Source organism: Xiphophorus hellerii, chromosome 16, assembly GCF_003331165.1.
Source record: "Xiphophorus hellerii strain 12219 chromosome 16, Xiphophorus_hellerii-4.1, whole genome shotgun sequence".
NCBI classification, from domain to species: domain Eukaryota; kingdom Metazoa; phylum Chordata; class Actinopteri; order Cyprinodontiformes; family Poeciliidae; genus Xiphophorus; species Xiphophorus hellerii.
This window is the reverse complement of record NC_045687.1, coordinates 6470725-6491750: the sequence shown is the minus strand read 5'-3', so window position 1 is coordinate 6491750 and position 21026 is coordinate 6470725. Positions and strand designations below refer to the sequence as shown.

The 21026-nt window shown below is 37.6% G+C and overlaps 1 protein-coding gene across 2 annotated transcripts; it reads right to left on the bottom strand.

Annotated features, from left to right (window-relative positions):
* Positions 1 to 11384: 11384 nt before the first annotated feature.
* Positions 11385 to 12819, bottom strand: rprml (reprimo-like). Of its 2 annotated transcripts, XM_032588675.1 has the most exons (2): positions 12403 to 12814; positions 11385 to 12372 (listed from the first exon to the last, which is right to left on the bottom strand). In XM_032588675.1, exons 1-2 carry the CDS (start codon positions 12426 to 12428, stop codon positions 12093 to 12095), a joined length of 306 nt encoding a protein of 101 aa, XP_032444566.1. In that variant the 5' UTR covers positions 12429 to 12814; the 3' UTR covers positions 11385 to 12092. The 2 variants fall into 2 exon arrangements, with proteins under 2 accessions (XP_032444566.1, XP_032444565.1); XM_032588674.1 differs by having other exon boundaries at positions 11385 to 12819.
* Positions 12820 to 21026: the final 8207 nt, after the last annotated feature.

Here is a 21026-nt window from a genome sequence, read left to right as displayed (position 1 = left end):
TATTTTTTCATTAAATTTACCATTGACCCTGTGTGATCTTCTAAGTAAACTGATTAGAAAAACATCTACATCTTAAAATATCAAGCTTTTAAACATCAGTTTCCACAAGTATGGACTCATAATTCTCCAACACAGCTTGATTATTATTATTTTTTGCTGTACATAGTCTTGCATACACCTGCTGTATCATTTCTTTTTGGACCTTTATGCAGTGTTTAGCCTTCATTTATTATCTTTTGGGTTTTATGGTTCAAGTGTCTTTACTGTTAAATGTTAAATGCTCAGAAAATGTTTGGAAAAGGTTTTTTGTGTTGCTGCCTATTGTGGTCAGGACTCTCTTGAGGAAGAGATATCTAACCTCAATAAGTTTTCTTGTTAAATCAAGGATTTAAAACAATATATAAACAGATTAACTTTTGTTTGCTAAATAGAAGCAAACTTGTTTGCTCCAATAGAAGTGGCTTTTTTCTACACCATGCAGTTTCAGAACGGATAAATCATGTATCTAAGAAGTATTTGGATTACTTCTGAAACAGTTACTCACAGTTAAATTGCTACTTTTCTTACATCCTGTAGCAGGTAGTTGTGCTACAGTGGTATCAGCTTGTCCATAAAATGGACAAGCTGATACAAGCTGAAAATGGGACAGATTTTAGGGAGCTTTACTAAAGTGCCTTTTTTGTTTTTCAAAATAATCTAAAATATTTGTTCCGAATCCAATCTGGTGGAGATAACCTCTCATGGTGGGGGAGGACAGCCACACTTTTTCAATAACTGAGTGATATAATTTATCTATAACCAAACTTTTTCACTCTGTATGATTACTGATAGCATTTGCTAGCAATTTTTAACATTGCTCAACATCATAGTTTTTCCAGCTTAGTGATTGAGCTTTCAGGGGGAAAAAATATAGTTTTCTTTGCTGCTTATAGTTTTTGTTGACGCAGGTTGATATTTCATTCAGCTGCATCAAACATCACATAATCCCTGCATTTTATTTTTACAGCTTTGGTAGAAATCTTAAATTATGAATGTAATTTTACTGATGTTTCTAAGTAATGTGCAACATTGTTCATTCTGAGTTTGAGAACAAACAGAAACCATCAAGTGAAAGTGAACATGATTCATTTATTTTGATTTAAAGTGATTTTTCTTCTTAAATGGCTAATTGACCATGTTTGCTTCTGCTGACCTCATGTTTTCCTGATGGTCTTTAAAAATAACTCCTATGTACCCAAGATGTGCATTTCCACTGCACAGCACACCAAGCAGTACATGTCTAATAAACGTTTACAGCCTGAAAACCTCACTATGTAAAATGGCACTAATTAGCACACTGTTTAAATTCACTATACCTCCGTGTTGGAGCTTTCCTCACCCATCTCAGTTCTCCCAACACCCTGTCAGTGGAAGAGGCCTGAGACACCCCCATCGCATCTCCAGCTCTGTAATTAAAACTCTGTAATCTGGGTGGATCATCTCTATTTTTAAAAGCCCCCCTGTCAAAGTGTGGGCAAAGTGACACAAAAGCAGGCATCGAGCAGTGAGGAGGAGGAGGAGGAGGAGGAAAGGGAGGAAGATAGTAGCATCACAGCGGCAGGTGATCACCGGCTCGGTGAGATGAGAAAACTGATAAACTGCGGTAATTGGCAGATTGTCCTAAAAATAATTTTCCTCCTATTATCTATTGCTGTCCATACAGCTCATGAAGATTTCAGATAATTGTATAATTTTAGTCACAGTATTGTGCAAAAGTGTTTTTTCTCCTTTTTATATACTTATGACTTTCAACCATGCAATAGTCTGATAAATAATTCTTCGTTTTTTTCATTTTAATTACCTTTTTCAAAGTTCTTCATAGCCCAATCTTAAACTTACTTTCATACGTTGCAATTTTTTTTAGTCTTATCTTTTAGGCTGGCAAGGAGATTAAAAAAGTTAAGAAAAACAAACAACTCAAACTCAAAAACTTGCACATTTTGTAAAAATAAAAATAAAGTATTCCATAGAATATATCAAAGGACAAAAACATGAGACAAAATAGTTTTCAGACTAATACACGAACATCCTTTTTTTTCTACATTGTAGTTTAATGAAGACTCCTGCTCTCACATTTCTAAGACTTGGATCACTAAACTAAAAATGTTTTCCTGCTGTTTTTGTAATTGTGACCCCCCACCAACATCTGCACTTCATTATTATATAATGGCACCATCCCCCTTAAAACTGTTGTGTGATTATGTGGCATTGTGATATACATGCCAGGTTTGTGCTGAGAGTTACTTTATTATAACATTTTCGGAGCACTTTCTGTTCCTTGTTTCCATTTATTGTCGTTTTGATCCCAATTTTTGCCATTTAACTCTTATGACATATGGTTAGGATACACAAACAAGCCAAAATGACTCCAAGTGCCGCCCTGCTGGTTTACTGGAGTCACACAACACACCTCCAGGGAAAAAGTAAATTGGAAAATCAATGGTTGTCAAAGTGGGTATGAAATGTCCCCAAGTTGGGAAGGAAATAAGGCTACAGACAAAGAGTTTGGGTACATAAGTGAGCTTGGATTTTTGTCTGTGTGATCAACTGTTGTCTTTCAGCTACATTCTTCTGAGGGTAAAAACATAATTTAATTTGAGTATAATGATGCTCGCTAGGAGTTTTGTAAGATGCAGAGAGCGTATTAATTATGTCAGTAAGCTGAAAATCGGGTCAAAGGAAGCAGAAATCTGGATGAGATTCAACCTATTTCAAAGTGATACAACTATTATTTCTAAAACTTAAACTAATGCCTGATCTGTTCTTACAACAGTTTATTTTCTGGTGACAATCATAACAGAGTCATAATATGAGATATAAATTCTCCTCCATGTTTTTGGTTTTCAATTCAAGCAACATTAATCTTGGTTTCTCATCTGTTGTTAACCAGTTAAATCACAGCCACCAATCTGAGGAACAAACACATTTCCCTCTGGGTGCGTGTTCAAGACCCACTTGTTCATGTCACAAGTTAAGCTTCTTTTGATTCTAGGTGTAGCTGCAAACAATGCAAAATGTACAAAAGTTTCCCCAGAGTTACTTATCTTTAGGCATGGACAAAAAAGAAGGAATTTGTCAAAACTGAAAACTAGCTACTTTAAGAATACAGCTTGCTATATATAATAAGCCATCAAAACAAACTTCTTTAGTGAAACTTTGGATGTCTTACAGGAAGCATGTGCAGTCAATTCTGCAGCATCTTTGAAAACTCTGCATATCGCAGAAAGACAATGCATCTCTGGTGATCTTTTTCCTTTGTTCTCAAGACAAGACTTTCAGATACTGGTCATTTGTTTCAGAAATATATATTTTTTTTAACATGTAACTTCTTTCTTTCATTTGTTCCTGTGTAGGTTGGATAAAAACTTAAAGTTAAGGACATTTAGAACAATGGGTCAATGCCATTTCAAACAGCCTGGTTTAAAAACAAAGCCTAAAGAAATTAGAAATAGTTTCAAGGAGAAAACAAAACAATGCTGTTCACTTTAAATCTAAACAGAGGAGATCTGTCAACGATTCTTCTATTTTACAAAATCAAATTTGAACCCTGGGACCTAAACTGTCTACCATCAGGCTGATGATGATGTTGTTTGCTTTTCTCAGCAGTGTGTTGAGATGTCGCACAAACAGGCACAAAGTGTTGGTCACAGGATGAACTCATTCCATATAGGTTCATTTATTCACTCACACCAGGGGTGGTGAAATTAAAGCTGCACTCTGCAGCTCATTCTCCTTCTAACCACACTAGTTATACTTTTTTTTTTCCCCAGAAAACCAAGCAGTCTGACATCACTGTTTTTCCCAACTTGTTGCACTTCTTTTGTTTTTCCTTGTCACCAGGTCTGTTTTTGTCAAACACAGTTGACAGAAGGACAGCAAATTATAAGTTAAATCCCTTCACATTTGTATGTAACTCTGACTCAGTCCCAGCCCTCCCCACACTCCCCGCCTTTGCCCCTCACCCCCTGCGGCATCCGCTCAAGAACATGGCCATTACCTTTTCTCGTTCCTATGGCAACACAGCCCCGTAGCCCTTATATGGGGTACCAGTGTGTGTATGTGTGTGTTCTGGATCACATGTGTGTGCATGTGCATGCAGAGTTAGGGTTTGTTTAGATTATGTCACCGAAGAGTAGCACCATTTTTTTTTTTTTTTTTTGAGGTTTAACGTCCTCACCTTCCATTCGCCACCTGTCACTGATTAATGTGTGCAGGCTAATGAGCTAATGAGACACACGGATACACAGAGGATGTTTGAAGTTTTTGGTAAAGATCACACACATGTTGCAGTCCGATTTTTGATTGATCTCTGCAGCAAACACTCTGATTAGGACGAGCAGACAGTTGGAAAGTCTTTGTGCTTTCTCACCGGGAGCTATCTAATGTCACTGCAACCCCCCTTTGGGAGGCAGAAGGCTGAAGCCCGCTCCCAAGCAACGTTCTGCGATGCTGAATGTTAAAAAGATAAAAAGAGATGAGCTGACAAGAGAGACACTACAAAAGCAAAATGGACTGAAGGACAGGACAGAGAGGGTGAACGTTACTCTGTATTTAGTGGTCCACTGTCTGCCATGTAAAAAGGGAGTCAGAGAGGTGATGGATGATAAGAGTTTAAGAATGTCTCCTCTGACTCCTTTTTTTCTCCCTCGTCTCCAGCAGGAGCAGCACAGACTGACAGACACCCTCCACCACTTCCTTTCATCGCTGTGGGCTAACTTCCTTCTGTCTATTGCCTACCACCAAGTCAACTAATTAACACAAGTCTGTGCACAACCAGAATTTATTATTTTGCAATAACTAAGTGTAAATGATTGGCGAGGAGCATTAGGGCCGAGTAAAAGGCTTTGTAATGATGCTGTAAAACGGCGCACCATCTGATTTTCAGTGGAAATCAATGAGATGAGACATCCACTGTCCCTGTGGGATGACTTAGCCATTACAAAAAAGCATTTTAATCCAATTCGCCTCAAACGGAATGAGCTCGAGTTCTTCTGGGTGTTTACTTTGTGTTTATTGTGGGTTTGATTAGTCCCAAGATGATCTTCTCCATCTAACGCAGCCAAGCTGGTGTCTTTCCCATCAATCTTATCGGCTCCTCCTCTCTCGAGGGGGCAGACTTAATCAGACACAACCTGTTCTTGAGTCCACGTTCTCTATTTTGATCCGTTCCCCACCCTCGCAGGCGGACATGTGAGTTCCTTTTAACTGGATCTGACTTGGTAACAGGATGCAGGACTGGTCCGAGCAGGATCTGTAATGTTCAACTTCCTTTTGAGAATTAGATTTAACCTGAATGCTGAAGGTCTGCATAAACAAAGAGCCCTAACTTTATTAAGCTTCATTTGAAAGTTTCCTCCAGGTTGGAGGCTCCGTTGATTTAATTCAGAAGAGTTTATGATCTCCTTAGCGAGGAATGAGGCACGGAAGAAAGACGACGTCTTTCTCGGCAGCGATCGGTCCACCGTGCCTGTGTGCCTCCTCTTTTTGTCAATACACAAACACAACAGAATGTGATTGTTTGGCCACCTGTCCAGCTAAAGATCACAGTAGCAATGCTTTTCTCTCCTGTTTGTTTCAATGCGGGCATCTGTTTACCCAGAATATGATTAGAGTCTTTTCACAAAGATACACATTGTCAAACAAAACCTGCAGACACCAAGGTTTTCATTTGCATATTGTTTGTAATGACTCATACAAAACGATCTACGGTTGGGATTTAAAGTAAATAGCCACAGGTGCATTCATTTTTCTCAACAATTGTGCAATAATAATAGACAAAATGAAAGGAAAAAAACAATGAATTTCCAATGCAGGATTTTACAGAAATACTTTATAAAAAAAAAAAAATATTTCCACAAAATGAACAGCTTTCCTGCTTTATGTCAAAAGGAGTCATAAGAATTGACACTACATTAGGAGAATTACAATAAACAAACAAGAATTGGCATGAAGAAGCAAGTTTCAAGGTTTCTTATCTCTAAAAGTAAATTTCAATAAAATATTCAACTTGAGATGGAGAAGCAACAGGGAGAACCACAGCTTTGAGAGGAATGTCAAGCAAAATCCATTCAAGAATATGGGTGGACTGACGCTGGAGTCAGTGCAGCAAGAGCCACTGCGCACAGACAGATTCTACACATCAGCTGCAAATGTTGCATTCCTCATGTCAAGCTCCTGAAGCAGACATAGCCTAATGTCTGGTTTCAGTGATGAGTTCAGAGAATCTGAGGTTTTGTCAAGAAGAAGAGAGAGAGCAGAGCAGAACCAACAAAGAAAAGGCTGCAACCTGATTTCCTACAACACTCTGCAGAAATTTATGAAAAGAAGAGCACATAGAAGTAGACATTCTTTTCATAAGCCTATTATATCTGCTCAAAATAACATTTTTTTTTATTTATCTAATGAATAATAACATTTTCCGAGACGGTGATTTCTGGGTTTTCATTATCTTCAAGCCATATTCATATTTATCAAAATGACAAGTCTGGAAATGTTTTCAATTAGTGTGTAATACTTCCTGAAATTACTGACAAAAACAATTACGTTTTTTAAATTGTATCTTATTTTTTAATGTATCTGTAGATTAAAACTCCTCAGAGTGGAGGACTTCAGGTTGTTAGTTCTTCATAACTAAATTATGTGATTTGTTGTAAATGCTCCCGTCTTCGTTTGCTGCTCTGCACCTCTTTTCCTAGTTGTAGTTTAAATCCAGTTTAAACGTTGAGACATGGTGGAGCTAACTGGTTTGACTGGATCCATTCATTTCAGTTGTCTTTTATTTCATTTTATTTTTTAATTCCCTTTTGGGATATGTTTTCTGGACTGATGAGACAAAATGGAAACCTTCTGAAAGGTGTAACATCTGAAGTAAACCATTTCAGAAAGAGGAAGTCATGCTGGAGATGATGGCTGCTATCAACGTCACTTTCAAAGGAACACGCAACAGGAGTTAAAAAGAAAAAAAATAATTAATTCCTTTTAACTGCAATGCATTTGTTTTTCCTTTTGCGTTCTTAAGTCCAATTTGATTAATTCATTGCGTTCTCTATTATAATTTTACTTAATCCCATAGTACATAGCAGCGGGTGGTAAAATTCATTTATTGGCTTCTGCAAGCCTGTGCTGTCAAAGAAAAATATGAAAAAAAGCCAACAGATAAAAGCCACCAAGAGAGGAAGAGACAGAACCGCCGGAGTGAGACCGCACTGACACACTGACAGCTGAAGTTTGAAACTGGGCAGGTAGAGAGAAAAGAAAAAGCACAAAAGCATTAAGCACATTACGCCAAACCTGGAAAAAATCCTCACTATAATCTTTATTGATAGCACAGCTCTGTATTACAATGAGCAGTAGCACAACACAGCACAAAGATACGATTTGTGGGAGTGAAATTATGTAGATTTTACATTTTATTTGGTTTAAATACGTTAATTAGAGTGGGGATTTGTGAGCGCCAACTTTTCAACGCCACCATACTGTGGGAAGAATGAGAGAAAATTTGCTGTTTGTTTTCTCCTCTGCCAGAACATAATGGATCTGTTTAAAATTTCATGAGCTTGCTGCTGATTTGGACGAAGATTGAAAAATATAAAATAAAAAATTAAACAACCCTGGCTGCATCTGTGCAGTCAGGGCTTCAGAAATCCTCCACTGTGGTAAAAGTTAGAATTTGATCCATCTGACACCTGTTACCGGGTCATGCTTCTCTTTAACGCGTCTTTGTGAGCATGCTGGAGGAATAAAGGAGTGTTTAAATCCACCTGTGGGAGATATGAGATACCGTTTCCGCTCCCCAACTTCGCTGTGTGCATGGTTATCGCTCCCTCCTTTGAATACAGCGCAACCCATTAGAAATAGATTGAATAGGGCTGAGAAAGGCCATTTCATCCTTTTGGGAGCTGCCTGAGCATAGACAGGAGATCCTTTGTTCATCCGATCAAAAATACTGAGGGAATTAAAAACACTTGTGTCCGAAGTGTTTTCTGATTTGATAGCAGGGATGATTAAGATGCATAAAACACAGCATTGAAAAAACATATTCCTAAGGGATTGTTGTCCCTTTGAAACAGAAAAACAAGGTTTCAAGAGAGAACTATCTTCGTTGTTTTTCTAAATGCCACTCCAGCTCTAATCACCCTCATTTTGCACATGATTTAATGGTTGTTCATTATTTCCCTCCAGGGCTCGGCTGTAAAAAGGTCACTGGTGACACTGCTTGTTGAAACGCGTGCACAGTTACAGTAAAGAGTCAGATCCTGAAACCCTGCAGACCTGCAAACAATGCATGGCTGATGTAAACAACGTGGTAATGCGCTGTTCCAGCGCCGATCATTAACGTCTTCGCAAATTACGGTTTGTTTCCTGTCATGAGGTCATGTCCTCTTCCATAAACTACAATTACTTGTAATTACATTATTAGTGATTATCCAGATGAATATGAATGACAGCTTGTGAATAGTGCTTCATACTGTCTCCTTAACATATATCTGAATCATCCTAGGTGAAGGCAGGTCTCAAATGTAGACAAGAGTATGAATATTTTAACTGGCATGCAGCTAAGTTGAGAGAAGATACATTTATGTGAGAAAGTGAAAATGCTTGCACGGAGCATTCATCAATAGTTCACATTTTTTCCAATATTCTTGTCTAAATGCAGGAAATTAGTGGCCTCAATAACATTGGAAACTAATGGATTTATTAATATGCAGATCACCCCTACTAGCATATCAATGTAGATTTGAACATTTATGTAAAATGTTGGGTCTTTATTTTAGAACCATGTTGGCTCAGATTGTGACCTTATATTCATTAAACTCCAAGAAGCAGGAAATTATCACCCAGTCTTTGTTAAACTCATAGTAGTATTTAACAGTGTTATTAACTATTCTAATTACAAAATATGATAAGTTGTTGCTCTATAAAAGTGGACTGTTGGGCTAACATTTTGTGTGATAAATGCAGAGATAAATCTTATAAAACTATTTATTGATGTAATGTTAAATTGTATTTCTGTATTTTTTATTTTTTTATCTCTTTCCTGTTTAGTGAAATATCTTCTGTCTTTCTTTGCTTGGTTTTATTCTGGAGCAAAAGACTGAATGAAGATCCTGTAAAAATACTCAGGTCAGGCAACATGCTGAGGGACAATCTCATAAAAATGAAGATGTGCAGATCAGGTTAAGTCAAGGGAATGTAATTTGCACTGAAGTGCAACAGGATAAGTCCAGTAAGTGTAACTGTATTTGCCTAAATTATGGTCTCTTTGATTTTGGTTTTCTCTGATCTTTCTATTCCTCGCTTCACAATATTATATTTTGTAATGGAGGCATTTTTTATTCAAATTTAGTTGAAATCTTTTTGTTTCTTGAACTTTTTCTCCTGTATCTATATATAAATCCCCTACAGGCCAACGGGGCTTAGATAGTGTTTTGACGTTCCATGCTCATAAAGCAGACTCTCTGGACTAAACCTGAATTTATTTTATTATTACAAAAACTGTAAAATGACATTGTAGGATGATTATGCTGTTACTATGTAGTTTTTGTAGTTGAGTTATTGTGATGATGAAGAAAACAAGTCTGCTGCATTTTGGAAGCTTGAGAAATATTGAATCAGACTTACAGTGTCAGTATGTCTGGATTATGGTTGACTTCATCTGTTTTTTACACTAGAGACCTTAGGCCCAGGGATAACACTAAAACGGTGTGCGTCGCACCACAACTCTCTGTAAGTCAGTCCTCCAAATCCTTCACCCATTCATGACTAAGAGTATCTAAACCCACACAGGGGACTGCATTGTCTCAGTGCCTGGTTTAGTGTTTAGAGCTGTGATAAAATATATTCTCTTTCAAACAGCATCCAAGCTTCACTGTTTCCAACAAGCATTTATCTTCAAGGCTGCCAGCTTTATTGTTTCCAAGAAGTATTCATTAGTGCACGGGCACAGGACCAGAAACTAGAAACTTTAGCTTAATCTTCCCCAAAGGGAGCACAAACCCGACACATATGATCTGTTTTCAGATCTAAAGCAATTGCTTGTAACTTCCACACTTTTTAAGCGATCAAAAAAGACACAACTTTAAATATCATTATCATAACTTTGGCTCTTTGTTGTGCCTAATGCGTCATGCGGAAATTTATTTTTCTTAGAATTTGCCAGTCCGTTGAACACCAGCGTCCTGAACAAGCATGAATGAGCAGGTGTGTGAATGCATGGGTGTATTGTAAGGATTCATGCACCCCAGCTCTCCTAACAAGTGCTGAAATAATAATGAGAACTTTGGTTGCATCAGTGTGGTGTGTCCGATGGAGAAGAAGAAAGAGGGAGATCACAGAGAAAAAACGGAGCAGAAATGAAGCCAGAAAGTCAGATCTGGGTGTAATCTTACCCTAACAACCAATATTCACTCACTGACATTTTTAAAGGCCCTTGACCAAACAAAAGCCAGTGTAACAAAGACATAAAGTTGACAGAGTCTATCACACTTTTTGAGAAGTTTATGTTCAAGTGATGAAGACTAACCACTCTTTTGTTCTTGTTTGCTGTGGAACATTTATCTCCACGATGGGTTTGGAGCCTGTGTGAGTTTATGCCGTCAAGGAAAACAAATCAGCTTAACTCTTAAATAAAAAACATAATTACACAATTGGTAAGAGCACTCACTCTCTCAGCTTTGAGATAAGCTGTAAAACAGAATGAACTTTTATTACTGTTCTCAGGTACATTTTAGTAGAACTGGGTTGGTCCCCCGTTTTCCTTCAGAACTAATTCATTGTGCCGTAGATTCAATCAAGTGTTGGAAAAATCTGAACCATACTGACATGGCAGCGTCTCAGAGTCACTGCAGATTTGTCGGCAGCACATTCATGATGTTAATCTACCATTCTACCACATTATATGGCTTGTTAGCTATTAATACAGGATATAATTATTCTGTGGCTTCATTTTGTTTATGCCAAATTATGACCCTTCCATCTGAGTGTTGCAGCTGAAACAAAGACTCCCAGTCAAAACCAAGCAACGTTTTACAAATTATTGTTATTGTCCAGTTGCAGAGATCCTTGTTGAGGTCAGACTTTTTTGACTTTTTTGTCCACACAGCTACTGGTCACGTCACTCAATATGTTCTGCTTTTTGGGCCATTCTATAAAAACTCAAGTGATATTTGTGGTATCAAAAGTTTTCAAAAAGATTTAGTTCTAAGTAATTTATGAAAGGGGCTTAAAATTAAAAACAACTGCATATCCAAACAACGCAAAACGAAAACTTATAACAATTTGAAGTTATTTAAAAAAACATTCTGCTTAAAAACGAGAATCAGTAACAAATGACGAGACAGGACAAGTGAATTTTCATATTTAATTGCATGCTGCAGTTTCAACGATTTGGTACAAAATATATCATGCAGCATAGGTCATTTTTAAAAGTGCAAAACGTGTCAAAAATCACCTTACAGATCAGTCCGCGAGCATGCCAAACAGTTACAATCACTTCCATCAAGCTGTCACGGAGATCATTTTTATTTTCATTTTTTTTTCAAAAAATAATCTACAAAATATTGGTAGTTTAATGTGTTTTCACCCAAATGAGACCAGGAAGAAAATACTTTGTTTTCAAAAAAAATACCTACATCACGTCCACGGATTATACTTCAGGCGTGGAAGGGATAGAAATAACAATCATGCTTGCAGACAGATTCAAATAGAAATCCTTTTAAAGAGAAGGGGGAACCAAAACGAAACACGAGGTAACAGCTTGTAAACATTGTTGTTACTTTGTTCAAGTTGGCAATATTAAAACCACTCCATATATGTAAGAGTCGTTGTAAACGTGTAAACAACTGCCTGGAGTTTACGCACAAACTTTACGCACAAACATTGGTCGTTTAGGAATACTTTCCTGTTGTCATTTGACGGAAGGAAAAGTAAAGTTCTTTGCATATCGTTAATCTTGACACGCATCAAGCATCTACGACGGGTGCGTCCAGATCCAGATCCTAAAATCCGCACCTGATCCCCATTCTGTGTCTCCCACAGCGCCTGAGCTCTGTCCTCTAGCCGAGCCCAATCATGACAGTTTCCACGTCTTTGGAAGGTCTCCGGTCCTTTACCAGGAAGTTAATCATGCTTTCTGACTTGATCATCAGGTTGCACCCGAGGAAAAAGATGCCAAACATCACGGTGAGCGAGAGGACGCATAGCACCGCGATCTGGACCACACGCATGACAAAGAGTTTGCGCTCATCCTGTAGCAGCACCAGCGACCCTCCGCCGTCATCGGTCATCACGGTCTCTGAGCTGTTACTTGAATATGTATCCAGAGCCCCGGCAAGGGTCTGGCTCCCATTAAACAGCACGCCCTGGGTCATGTTGAAAAGAGAAACATTCATGCTTCCTTGCGGGTTATCAGCAGCGAAAACAAGGGACTCCACTTCAGTGGCGCACGATCTCAGAACAGAACTTAGAGTCCAGTGAAGATGTTGGTTTATGTGAATCTTCAAACAAAAACCAAGAGGAAGACACAACTACACGCTTTCGAGCTCCAACTCTCCTGCCAGACATTGAGATCAGCTACTGCTTTCGTGCGTAATGACCGCAACCACCTCGCCAACCTGCCACAGTCGGATAAAGTCGCATCACCTTCGAACAAAGTAAGTTTTTTTCAACTCAGTGAGTGGTTGTTTTTTTTTTTTTCAGAAGTTACATGAGTTTTCAAGACAGTGAACGAAGATCGACACAATGTTTCCCTCCGGTGTAACAAGGTAGTCCCTGTGCGCCTGTGCTCACTGAGAGCGCTCCCTCCGTGGTGCGTTTTAAAGTGATGATGAGCTCCCCGCGGAGCGCTCCGCCACCCCTCACCGCGGGAGAAAACAGGTGGGCTCCGACTATCAGGTCTGTGTGTGGGCGTGCGTGGGGGTGTGTATGTGTGTGTGCACGTTTGAAAGTGAAAGAAAGAGCAAAAGAAGAAACAAGGAAACCAACAAAGAAAGAAAGGAAAGAAAAAAATGGATACATATTTGTCACTAATTTTGAAAAAGCATTTATGATAGTTTAACTTTTTTTATTGTTTTGTATTTCATCAGTCTAGCATGATTTAAACTTTATTTACACAGAAATATTTTATATTTGATCTCTTTTTATAATAACGCTGCTAAATAAAACTTAATGCGACCCAGAGCAAACCACATGTGTGGGAGTTAATCTCATCATAAATGCAGATGCTCTCTGATGGTCACAGAGATTTGTTTGAAGAAATATTTGTCAAAAAGTATTATGAAGACCGAGGAAGTCAGGAAACAGGTTGTGGGTGAAATGATTTTATAAACAACACATGTTGGTATCTCAAGCTTTGAACATCTTACAGAACTCTGTTAAGTCCATCATCTGGTACTGGAAAGAGTATGGCACATCTTCAAACCAAGCCATTGTAACCTGACAGCAGGTCAACAAGATTAGTAAGAGAAGCAGACAAGAGGCGCATTGTAGAAGTCTAAATTCAGTTTTAGTTCATTCAGACCTTTAGGATAAATTATGTTTATATTTCTTATGATAATTTGCTTTTTAGGATAAAAATGATTACTAGTTAAATCTCTGTTGCATATTAATTTGTTATATTGGACTAAAGCCTTATTATAAATTTGCATATCTAATTGCAGTTAGGATTTTAGGGTGTGACCAGACAGAGTTAGTTGGGTAGTTGGAGTGGAGCCACACAGTTTTTTGACCTCTCTTTCATCTCTTTTGTTTATTCTTTATTATTTTTTGTGGAAAAGTAACATTTGTACCATTTTTATTTTTGAATTTAAACCGTTAAACTTTATGCAGAGGATCCAGTCTGGTTTTTTGTCATTTCGTCATCAAGTGGACCGAAAGGGAAAGACGGAGAGCGTCAAGCTTATGGCCTCATTATTTAGGAACCTACATGCATTATAATCCTGGAGGAGCTGCAGAGGGCCACATCTCAGATGGAAAAACTTGTTAAGATAAAAACTATCAGTCTTGCACTCCACAAATCTGGCCTTTGTGAAGGAGTTACGAGAAGAAAGTTGTTGTTGATTCAAAGCCGCAGAATTTTCCAGTTTACAGTTTGTCACATGTAGAAAGGGGCTCTGGTCAGATGAGTTCAAAATGAAAAGTTTTGGCCGACATTCAAAACAAGTGGCAGAAAGCTAACATTGTGCCTCACCTTGAATATACCATGCTCACTGTATAACATGGTGATGGCAGCATCATTCTGAGGCGATGTGTTTCTTCAGAGAAGCTGAGTTAATGAGAAAATGGATGACACCTTTTAACATGGCAGTCCTGTTAAAAGGCTGAAAAAGTTGCAACAGGAATCTAGAGATACAATCGAATCCAACTGAGTATCCCCAAAAATGACGTTCACAAATGGAATGATGACTGAACTTAAGTAATTTTTAAAAGAAGAATTGGTATTTTTTGGTTTTGATTCAAGAGAACTTGATGTAAATGCAAACTTCATTTTCAGATATTTATGTATCTACCACCAAAATAAAATCATGTATCATTTTCTTTCAATTTGACATCTGTGCAATACTTTGACGCTCTGCTTTATAAAATTCCGGTAAAATATTTGGGAGTTGGTGGCTTTAAGTTAAAAGATCTGAAATAGATCAAAGGCTTGGAAAATAACTTTAAACGCGTTTGGCTAAAATTTTGTGAAACAATATAAACCTAAAGATATGAAAAGAATGAACTAACAAACATAATTTAATCCACATTTTAATTATTATAGGCCTCATTTTGTTGAAAAGAATTTCACGGATGTCTTGGAATCCAAAACAAATGATTAATGTGAGCTTTAATTTAGCAGTTAAGACTTGAATAATAAGATATTGCTGAACAGCAAATATGTATAACGGCTCCTCTGCCCTTTCAGTGCCAATTGTTTTCCTTTCCAAGCTTCTGCCTGAAATTAAATTGTTGAACAGCAGACATTTCCATAATTACTTTTTGGAAAGTATCACTCAGAGATATCTTTGTCTATAAAGTGATGCAGGTTTCTGCAAGCGGTCATGACACCCACACAGTTTCAGAAATAAAAATGAACAACATGTAGTGTAAGTAATGCAATTGTCATCATCAGTAAAGGACTTCTACGCTTGATGTTCAGACATTTTCTTCATCAGTGATGGAGAAAAGTTTGGGCATTGATGCTCTATTATATGATGGCTTCATATTATGATATAAAGTCTGAATTAGCAAGCTTTAAAGCATTTTGTTTTGCTTATTATATTTGAAAGAACAGTTGTTTTAAAAAAGAATTATCCCAAATAGCTACATTGAGCTTGTTAAAATCAAATGCATTTAAATCAGAATGAAGTTTTGTGCTTTTTAAAAACCACTATTCTGCTTTTCTCTTCAGTCTTGAGATGAAGATAAGATGATGGAAATGGAGGAAGAGAAGTTTTTTCTGATTATATAATTGCGCTTCCTCTAGCTCGTGTTCATTACAACCATAAAACTACAGCAGTAATATCAGTAAAAAATAAATGTCTTTACCCATAAAAACTTCAAATTGAAGTACAAATTAAAACTAATTAATCTCATTTTGTCTGTTTTTGAATCTCCACCTAAAACTTTCATTATAATTTATTTATGTGTTTAAACCAAACATGAGAGCACAGGAACAGTTGGAAAACATAAACAGATGTCAAACTGAACTTCATATTAATATAAATTGATCTGAAGTTCATGTTTGCAATATTTAAAGAAACAGCTCCGTCAATCATTCTGAAATACCCCTGTATGACCTACGAGCTGGCTCTGTCAGATTAATCTTCTGTTTGTTCAAAAACAAAAGGCCACGAAATTTAATTTGGGATGCTCTTGACGTCTGCGTAAGCAGCTTTCAGCCAAGCATGTGTACAAACAATGATTAGCTTCTTCCACAAGTACCATACTTAAGCCTGGGGGCGGATTGCTGTTAGATAAATTTATTGATGGCTGCAAATAGAAGAAAAAAAAGAAGAAAAAGTATGGCTTTTATCTGTGGTGAAATTAAATCATTCAAGCAATCTTTTTAATTCATTTTGGCAAATTTATTTGAAGGACATAAATCAAGTTAATAATGGGTGAATAATCATTCACTGTGTAGTAATTACAGACTGTTGCTTGTACTTACAACCAAAACCCCTAAGAATATGTAAATTATTTGTAACTGAACCCTACTATGACTCATATCACAAACACTTGGTGGTTATTTTACCATCAGGCTCTGCAGAGCATAAAGTTGCGGATTTTCACAGAACTATTGATGATTTGTTCGGGCAAATGTATATGTAGATACTGTAAAAATCATATGAGGCTGCATACATGAACGAGTGTCTGACTTGTTCCTTAGCAACAGAAGACCTGTGAGCTCAGTGACAGATGGTTGGGGAAGTTATTTTAGTTTAATGGAGAAAGACAGGGAGGGAGCAATGACATGCCTTTACTTTGGAGAGATGACGTTTCCAAGACACATTGACTAAAAGGGAGTGGCACATGAAATTCCAAAATAAAGAAAAGGGTTTTCAGCGTGATTATAAGCATAAGAGGTGATTGTTTGCAGTAGTCCGCAGGTAAAAGAGAAGCCAAAGGATGTCCAAACTGCTCACATGTTCCACTTATTTATTTTTTTTCTGTTTTTGTAAACAAACACAGGATAGGAGCTGAGACCATAAGCAGTTTTTAATATGGTACACATAGGCTGCTGCAACAGAAGGGGAAATGAAAAGGAACAAAAAATATATAACTTACGTGTCAGTTGTTAAAGTTTTCTATTGCTTTTTTCTTGTCATTTTGTTTTAATATATCACTAGAAACACTCCAACACCAAACATAACTTCTCCAGAAGTGGCATTTCACCACTTCAAAGTGTTGAAAAGAATACAGACAAAATAAGATATTGCCAAAAAAAAACAAAAAAAAAAAAAAAACAAATCCAAATAAAAGTTATTTTTATATGAACTGTTTTATAACTTTTAACTGTCAATGGCTTATGTGGCTAACTATTGTAACAACTATATTCAGTTTTAGTGCTGTTGTCACCAAAAATACTGGCAATTAGTTGTCACTACAATAAAACTTCCTCCAGCTATGAGTCATCCTGCTAGTTTCCAAAGTGTTGTGGCTGTAAAAAGCTTAAGCAATATAATCCTATTAGTACATTATCGTCTAAAATGAGTCACGGCACTAAATGAGTTGTGCATGTGAAGTCCCTTCCCAATGTGAAACCCATGCAAGCACATAGCTCTTGAGTCAGGTTGCCATTATTTGCTTTATTAGACAGTATTTTTGAAGGCTTTCACACCACAACACCTGTAAATTCACCTTCCCCACTATTATGAACGCATCTTATGCAGCACCTGATATGGAATAGCGAAATTAGTATCTATGTTGATGATATTTATACAGATTTCCCACTATAGATATCAATGACAGCAACTATGAGCCAACAAAACAATTCACCAGTTAAAGATGTTTCTACTTTCACTCTGAATTGTTAGTACGTCAGAACTTGCTTTCCTCAAAGCTAAAAGCCCGCTGTTTGCATTTTGAGTCATATATTTCACTTGTTCTAGAGGTACTCCTATTGAGGATTTCAATTATTTTAAATAAAAACATAAACAACTACTGAAGATACATGTCAGAAAGTTAGATTTTGAGATGAAGAGAAACACAAGGCGAAGACATTTGTTTGGAGAAATGATTTGTTTCCCTCTGTTGTCCTCCCTGAAGGTGCCATCAGTACAGCCAGACCACAGCTCTTCCTGTCAGATCCGGGGTAGACACGGGGGTGGCCGATGAGCAGTTCTTCTGTCCTCTGAAGTTGATGCGAAGGGGAAAATTTTCCACTCAACATGAGGCAAGTGGCAGCCTAGCAACACAAACCAAGCAGAGACATTTGCAGCAACAGAGAAATGCAGCTTGACCCCGCCCCCTGCTCCTCATCTCGGCTTCTTACCCACAAATACATTTCTGGAAAGCACGCCCTGTGTGACGCTCACCTGACATTCTTCGAAGCATCTCCTTTTCGTTGAGGGATTCTTCCCACGATGGCCCTTCATTAGCTGATCAAAGCAAACTCCGAACCTCAAAGGTTCCTTTGTGACCCATTCTTCTGCTAAAGAAGACATATGGGGGCAATTAAATGCCAAAGCAAATTAGGGAAACTGAACTGTGATGGGTATTTTTTTTAGAAATCACAGAAAATGTCAAAGGCCAAGTTTTGATCTTAAGGATTTTGCCACCTCTGGGAGTCCTAATGAGATAGAGTTAATGCAACCATTAATTAGTCTGATATAAACTGCTCTGGCACCACAGCAGATTGGTGCCTTGCATTGACACTGCACTAAACAGACATCAGTCATAAAGTTTCTTTAGGCAGATAATGACTTCGCTGCAGAGAGATTTGCACTTCCATTTCAGCCGGCCCGCTTCAAAAGGCTCAAATGAAAATCTGTTTGTTTGAGAAACAGATTACAGAATTCACAAATCTAATTGAGGATTTTTTTTTCTTTCTTTCTTTGTTGCTCAGGCGCAGACACACCCGCGCACGGAGCCAGCACCCATTAAAGCTCATTTCCATTTAGACACATCTTCAAATCACAGATTTTTCTTTGTTCGCCCTCTTTCATCCAGTTTTTCTCTTTAAGTCCTTTCTCTGAATCCGCACAGTGCTGTTGCATGTGAGGACAACACTGAGGTTTTATCAGGAACAGAAGAACCTTCCTTTTTAATTTCCTTCCCAGCTAAATGTTAAGTTATTAATGTTTATTTTCTCCTCATATAAACTTTCATCCCCTGGGATTAGGAAATGTAAGCCTCAGATCCAAAGAAGGGCTGCAGAAAGAGGCAGATCAGATTGCGGTGCGTCACAACACAAATACACAATGTCTCAGATCAGTGACGGTTGAGCGCTTCTTATAAGCCCCACAGACAAATCACCTTAAAAAAACCTCATGTCACCTTGCATTTGACCCTTGAACCTGCCAAAGCGGAAAAGCATAAGCTGGCTGTGGTTAATCAAACTCTGATTTTTGTCTGAGAGTGATCCTGTTGCGATATCGGCTTTTCAGACTCTGTGAAAAGCTTAAAGGGCTCCAGATAGATCTGTAATGCAGGTCAGGACCCCGTCCATTCTCCCCACATGCCTCCCCCTACTTCCTTCTTGTTCAGTCTTAATTGGCTGCCGTCTGACCCAGTCTGTAGCTTTTTTTATTCAGGACAAGCAGAGCATACAGTACCTCTTCCCAAAATGCCATTGATGTGAGGGGGTGTTCGCTACAGGTGGCTTGTGGAGCCAATAGGTCCAAATCAGTCATTACTGAAGAGAGATTTTCATTGCTCACAGTGTATTATCTACCTGTGTATTATCCCCGTCCACCTACCCTGAAAGCTTGATGCCAGCAGAACAGATAACCATTATAGCTTTCCTACTTATTTCTCTATTCCTGTCATTTCTTCTTTGCAGCAGTTCTTGGACAAGGGTGGCAGTAACTTAGCAACAGACTGGAGAATAGGAGCGGGCTCATGGATAAAGATTCAATAAATGGACAAGTGAAGAGATAAGAAGCATTGTCTGCCTCTGTGAGCGCCGCCACATGCGCGCAAATTCCTTCTAAGTTAATTTCTGTGCAACAATTTGAGATTTCATCCAAGTTTCTGTCTTTTTTTACCCCCAACATCAAATAAATCAAACTTGGATCAAACATCGGGTGCTCCTCGCCCCCCCCCTACCACCGCAGATCTTGAATAATATACAAACACTTAACTTTTTAAAGTTTTTAAACATTACAACCATGAACTTATGTCTATTTCATTGAAATTCTAAATGACAGACCAGCACAAAGAAGTTGGATATTGTTTTTGCTTCTTTTTTTTTTCTTCTAAATAAAAATCTAAAACTTGTGCCGTGCAAATGAACTTTATTTTCTCTTTTAGATTACTTCTTCACATTATTATAGAAGTATCAGAGAAAGGGGGAAAATAACCACATAACTAATTATCAAGGGTGCAATGGCTGATAACACATATCGTCATAATCTATCGAATTTTAAGTTCATTTTGCTTATGTTGCTTATTATTTTTGTTCCGTCTTGTGTTTCATTAATTTCTCTGTTCTTGATCATTTGTGTTACGTTTCACAGTACCTCTGTTCCCTGGCCTTTTACACTTGATCTCTATTTGCACATTTACCCTTCTGTGTTGCATCCAGTAATCAACTTCTGCTTAACAGTTTCATATTATCAAAAGAAATTTACTTCAAGCAAAGATAACCAGAGTAAATACAAAATGTAGTTTTTCAACTTTTTAACTCGTTTTTCCTAAACAATTGTCACATGCTGTAAGCGTTTCTGTCCAGTAGAGGGCAGAGCAGACACACAGCAGACATACGGAAGCTCATGTAAAATGAATGAAAGTCAGTTTTACACATAAACCAACACCATCAAGTTGTGTTAAGACCATTTTATGAGTTTTGGTCAATTCTCAATTGAATTTCTAAGTAGAATAGTGGCTATAATCAGGGTGTGATCACTTTCCAATAATATCAACCTGTAATAGATTTAAAGGACAACTTTTGCAATAAGGGAGGAGGCACTTTTACATGGAAATAGCTTCTCTATATTTTCTGAGAAGAGTGATTCACGTTCATCTCCTAGTCCCAGACATGTTGCATTCTGTTTCTGTTGCTATTGGCTACATTATCATGAAAATACTGATGTTTATCGCGTATAATTGTCAAAATAACAATAATATATATTTGCAATTCTTAAACCTCTTTTGAACCTCCTACTGAAAAGAATTTAAAACTACTTTCACCCCTGACCTCGGCAGCCTTAAAGTTTATTTTACAAGTAAAGAGAAAAGAGATGATCGAAGTTTTCATAGAAATGCCTATAAATAAAACCATGTACGTCTAGAATTATTATTTCATAACAAGTTGCCAAATAAGTGTGCTGATTTGCGTCTGAGCATGTCAT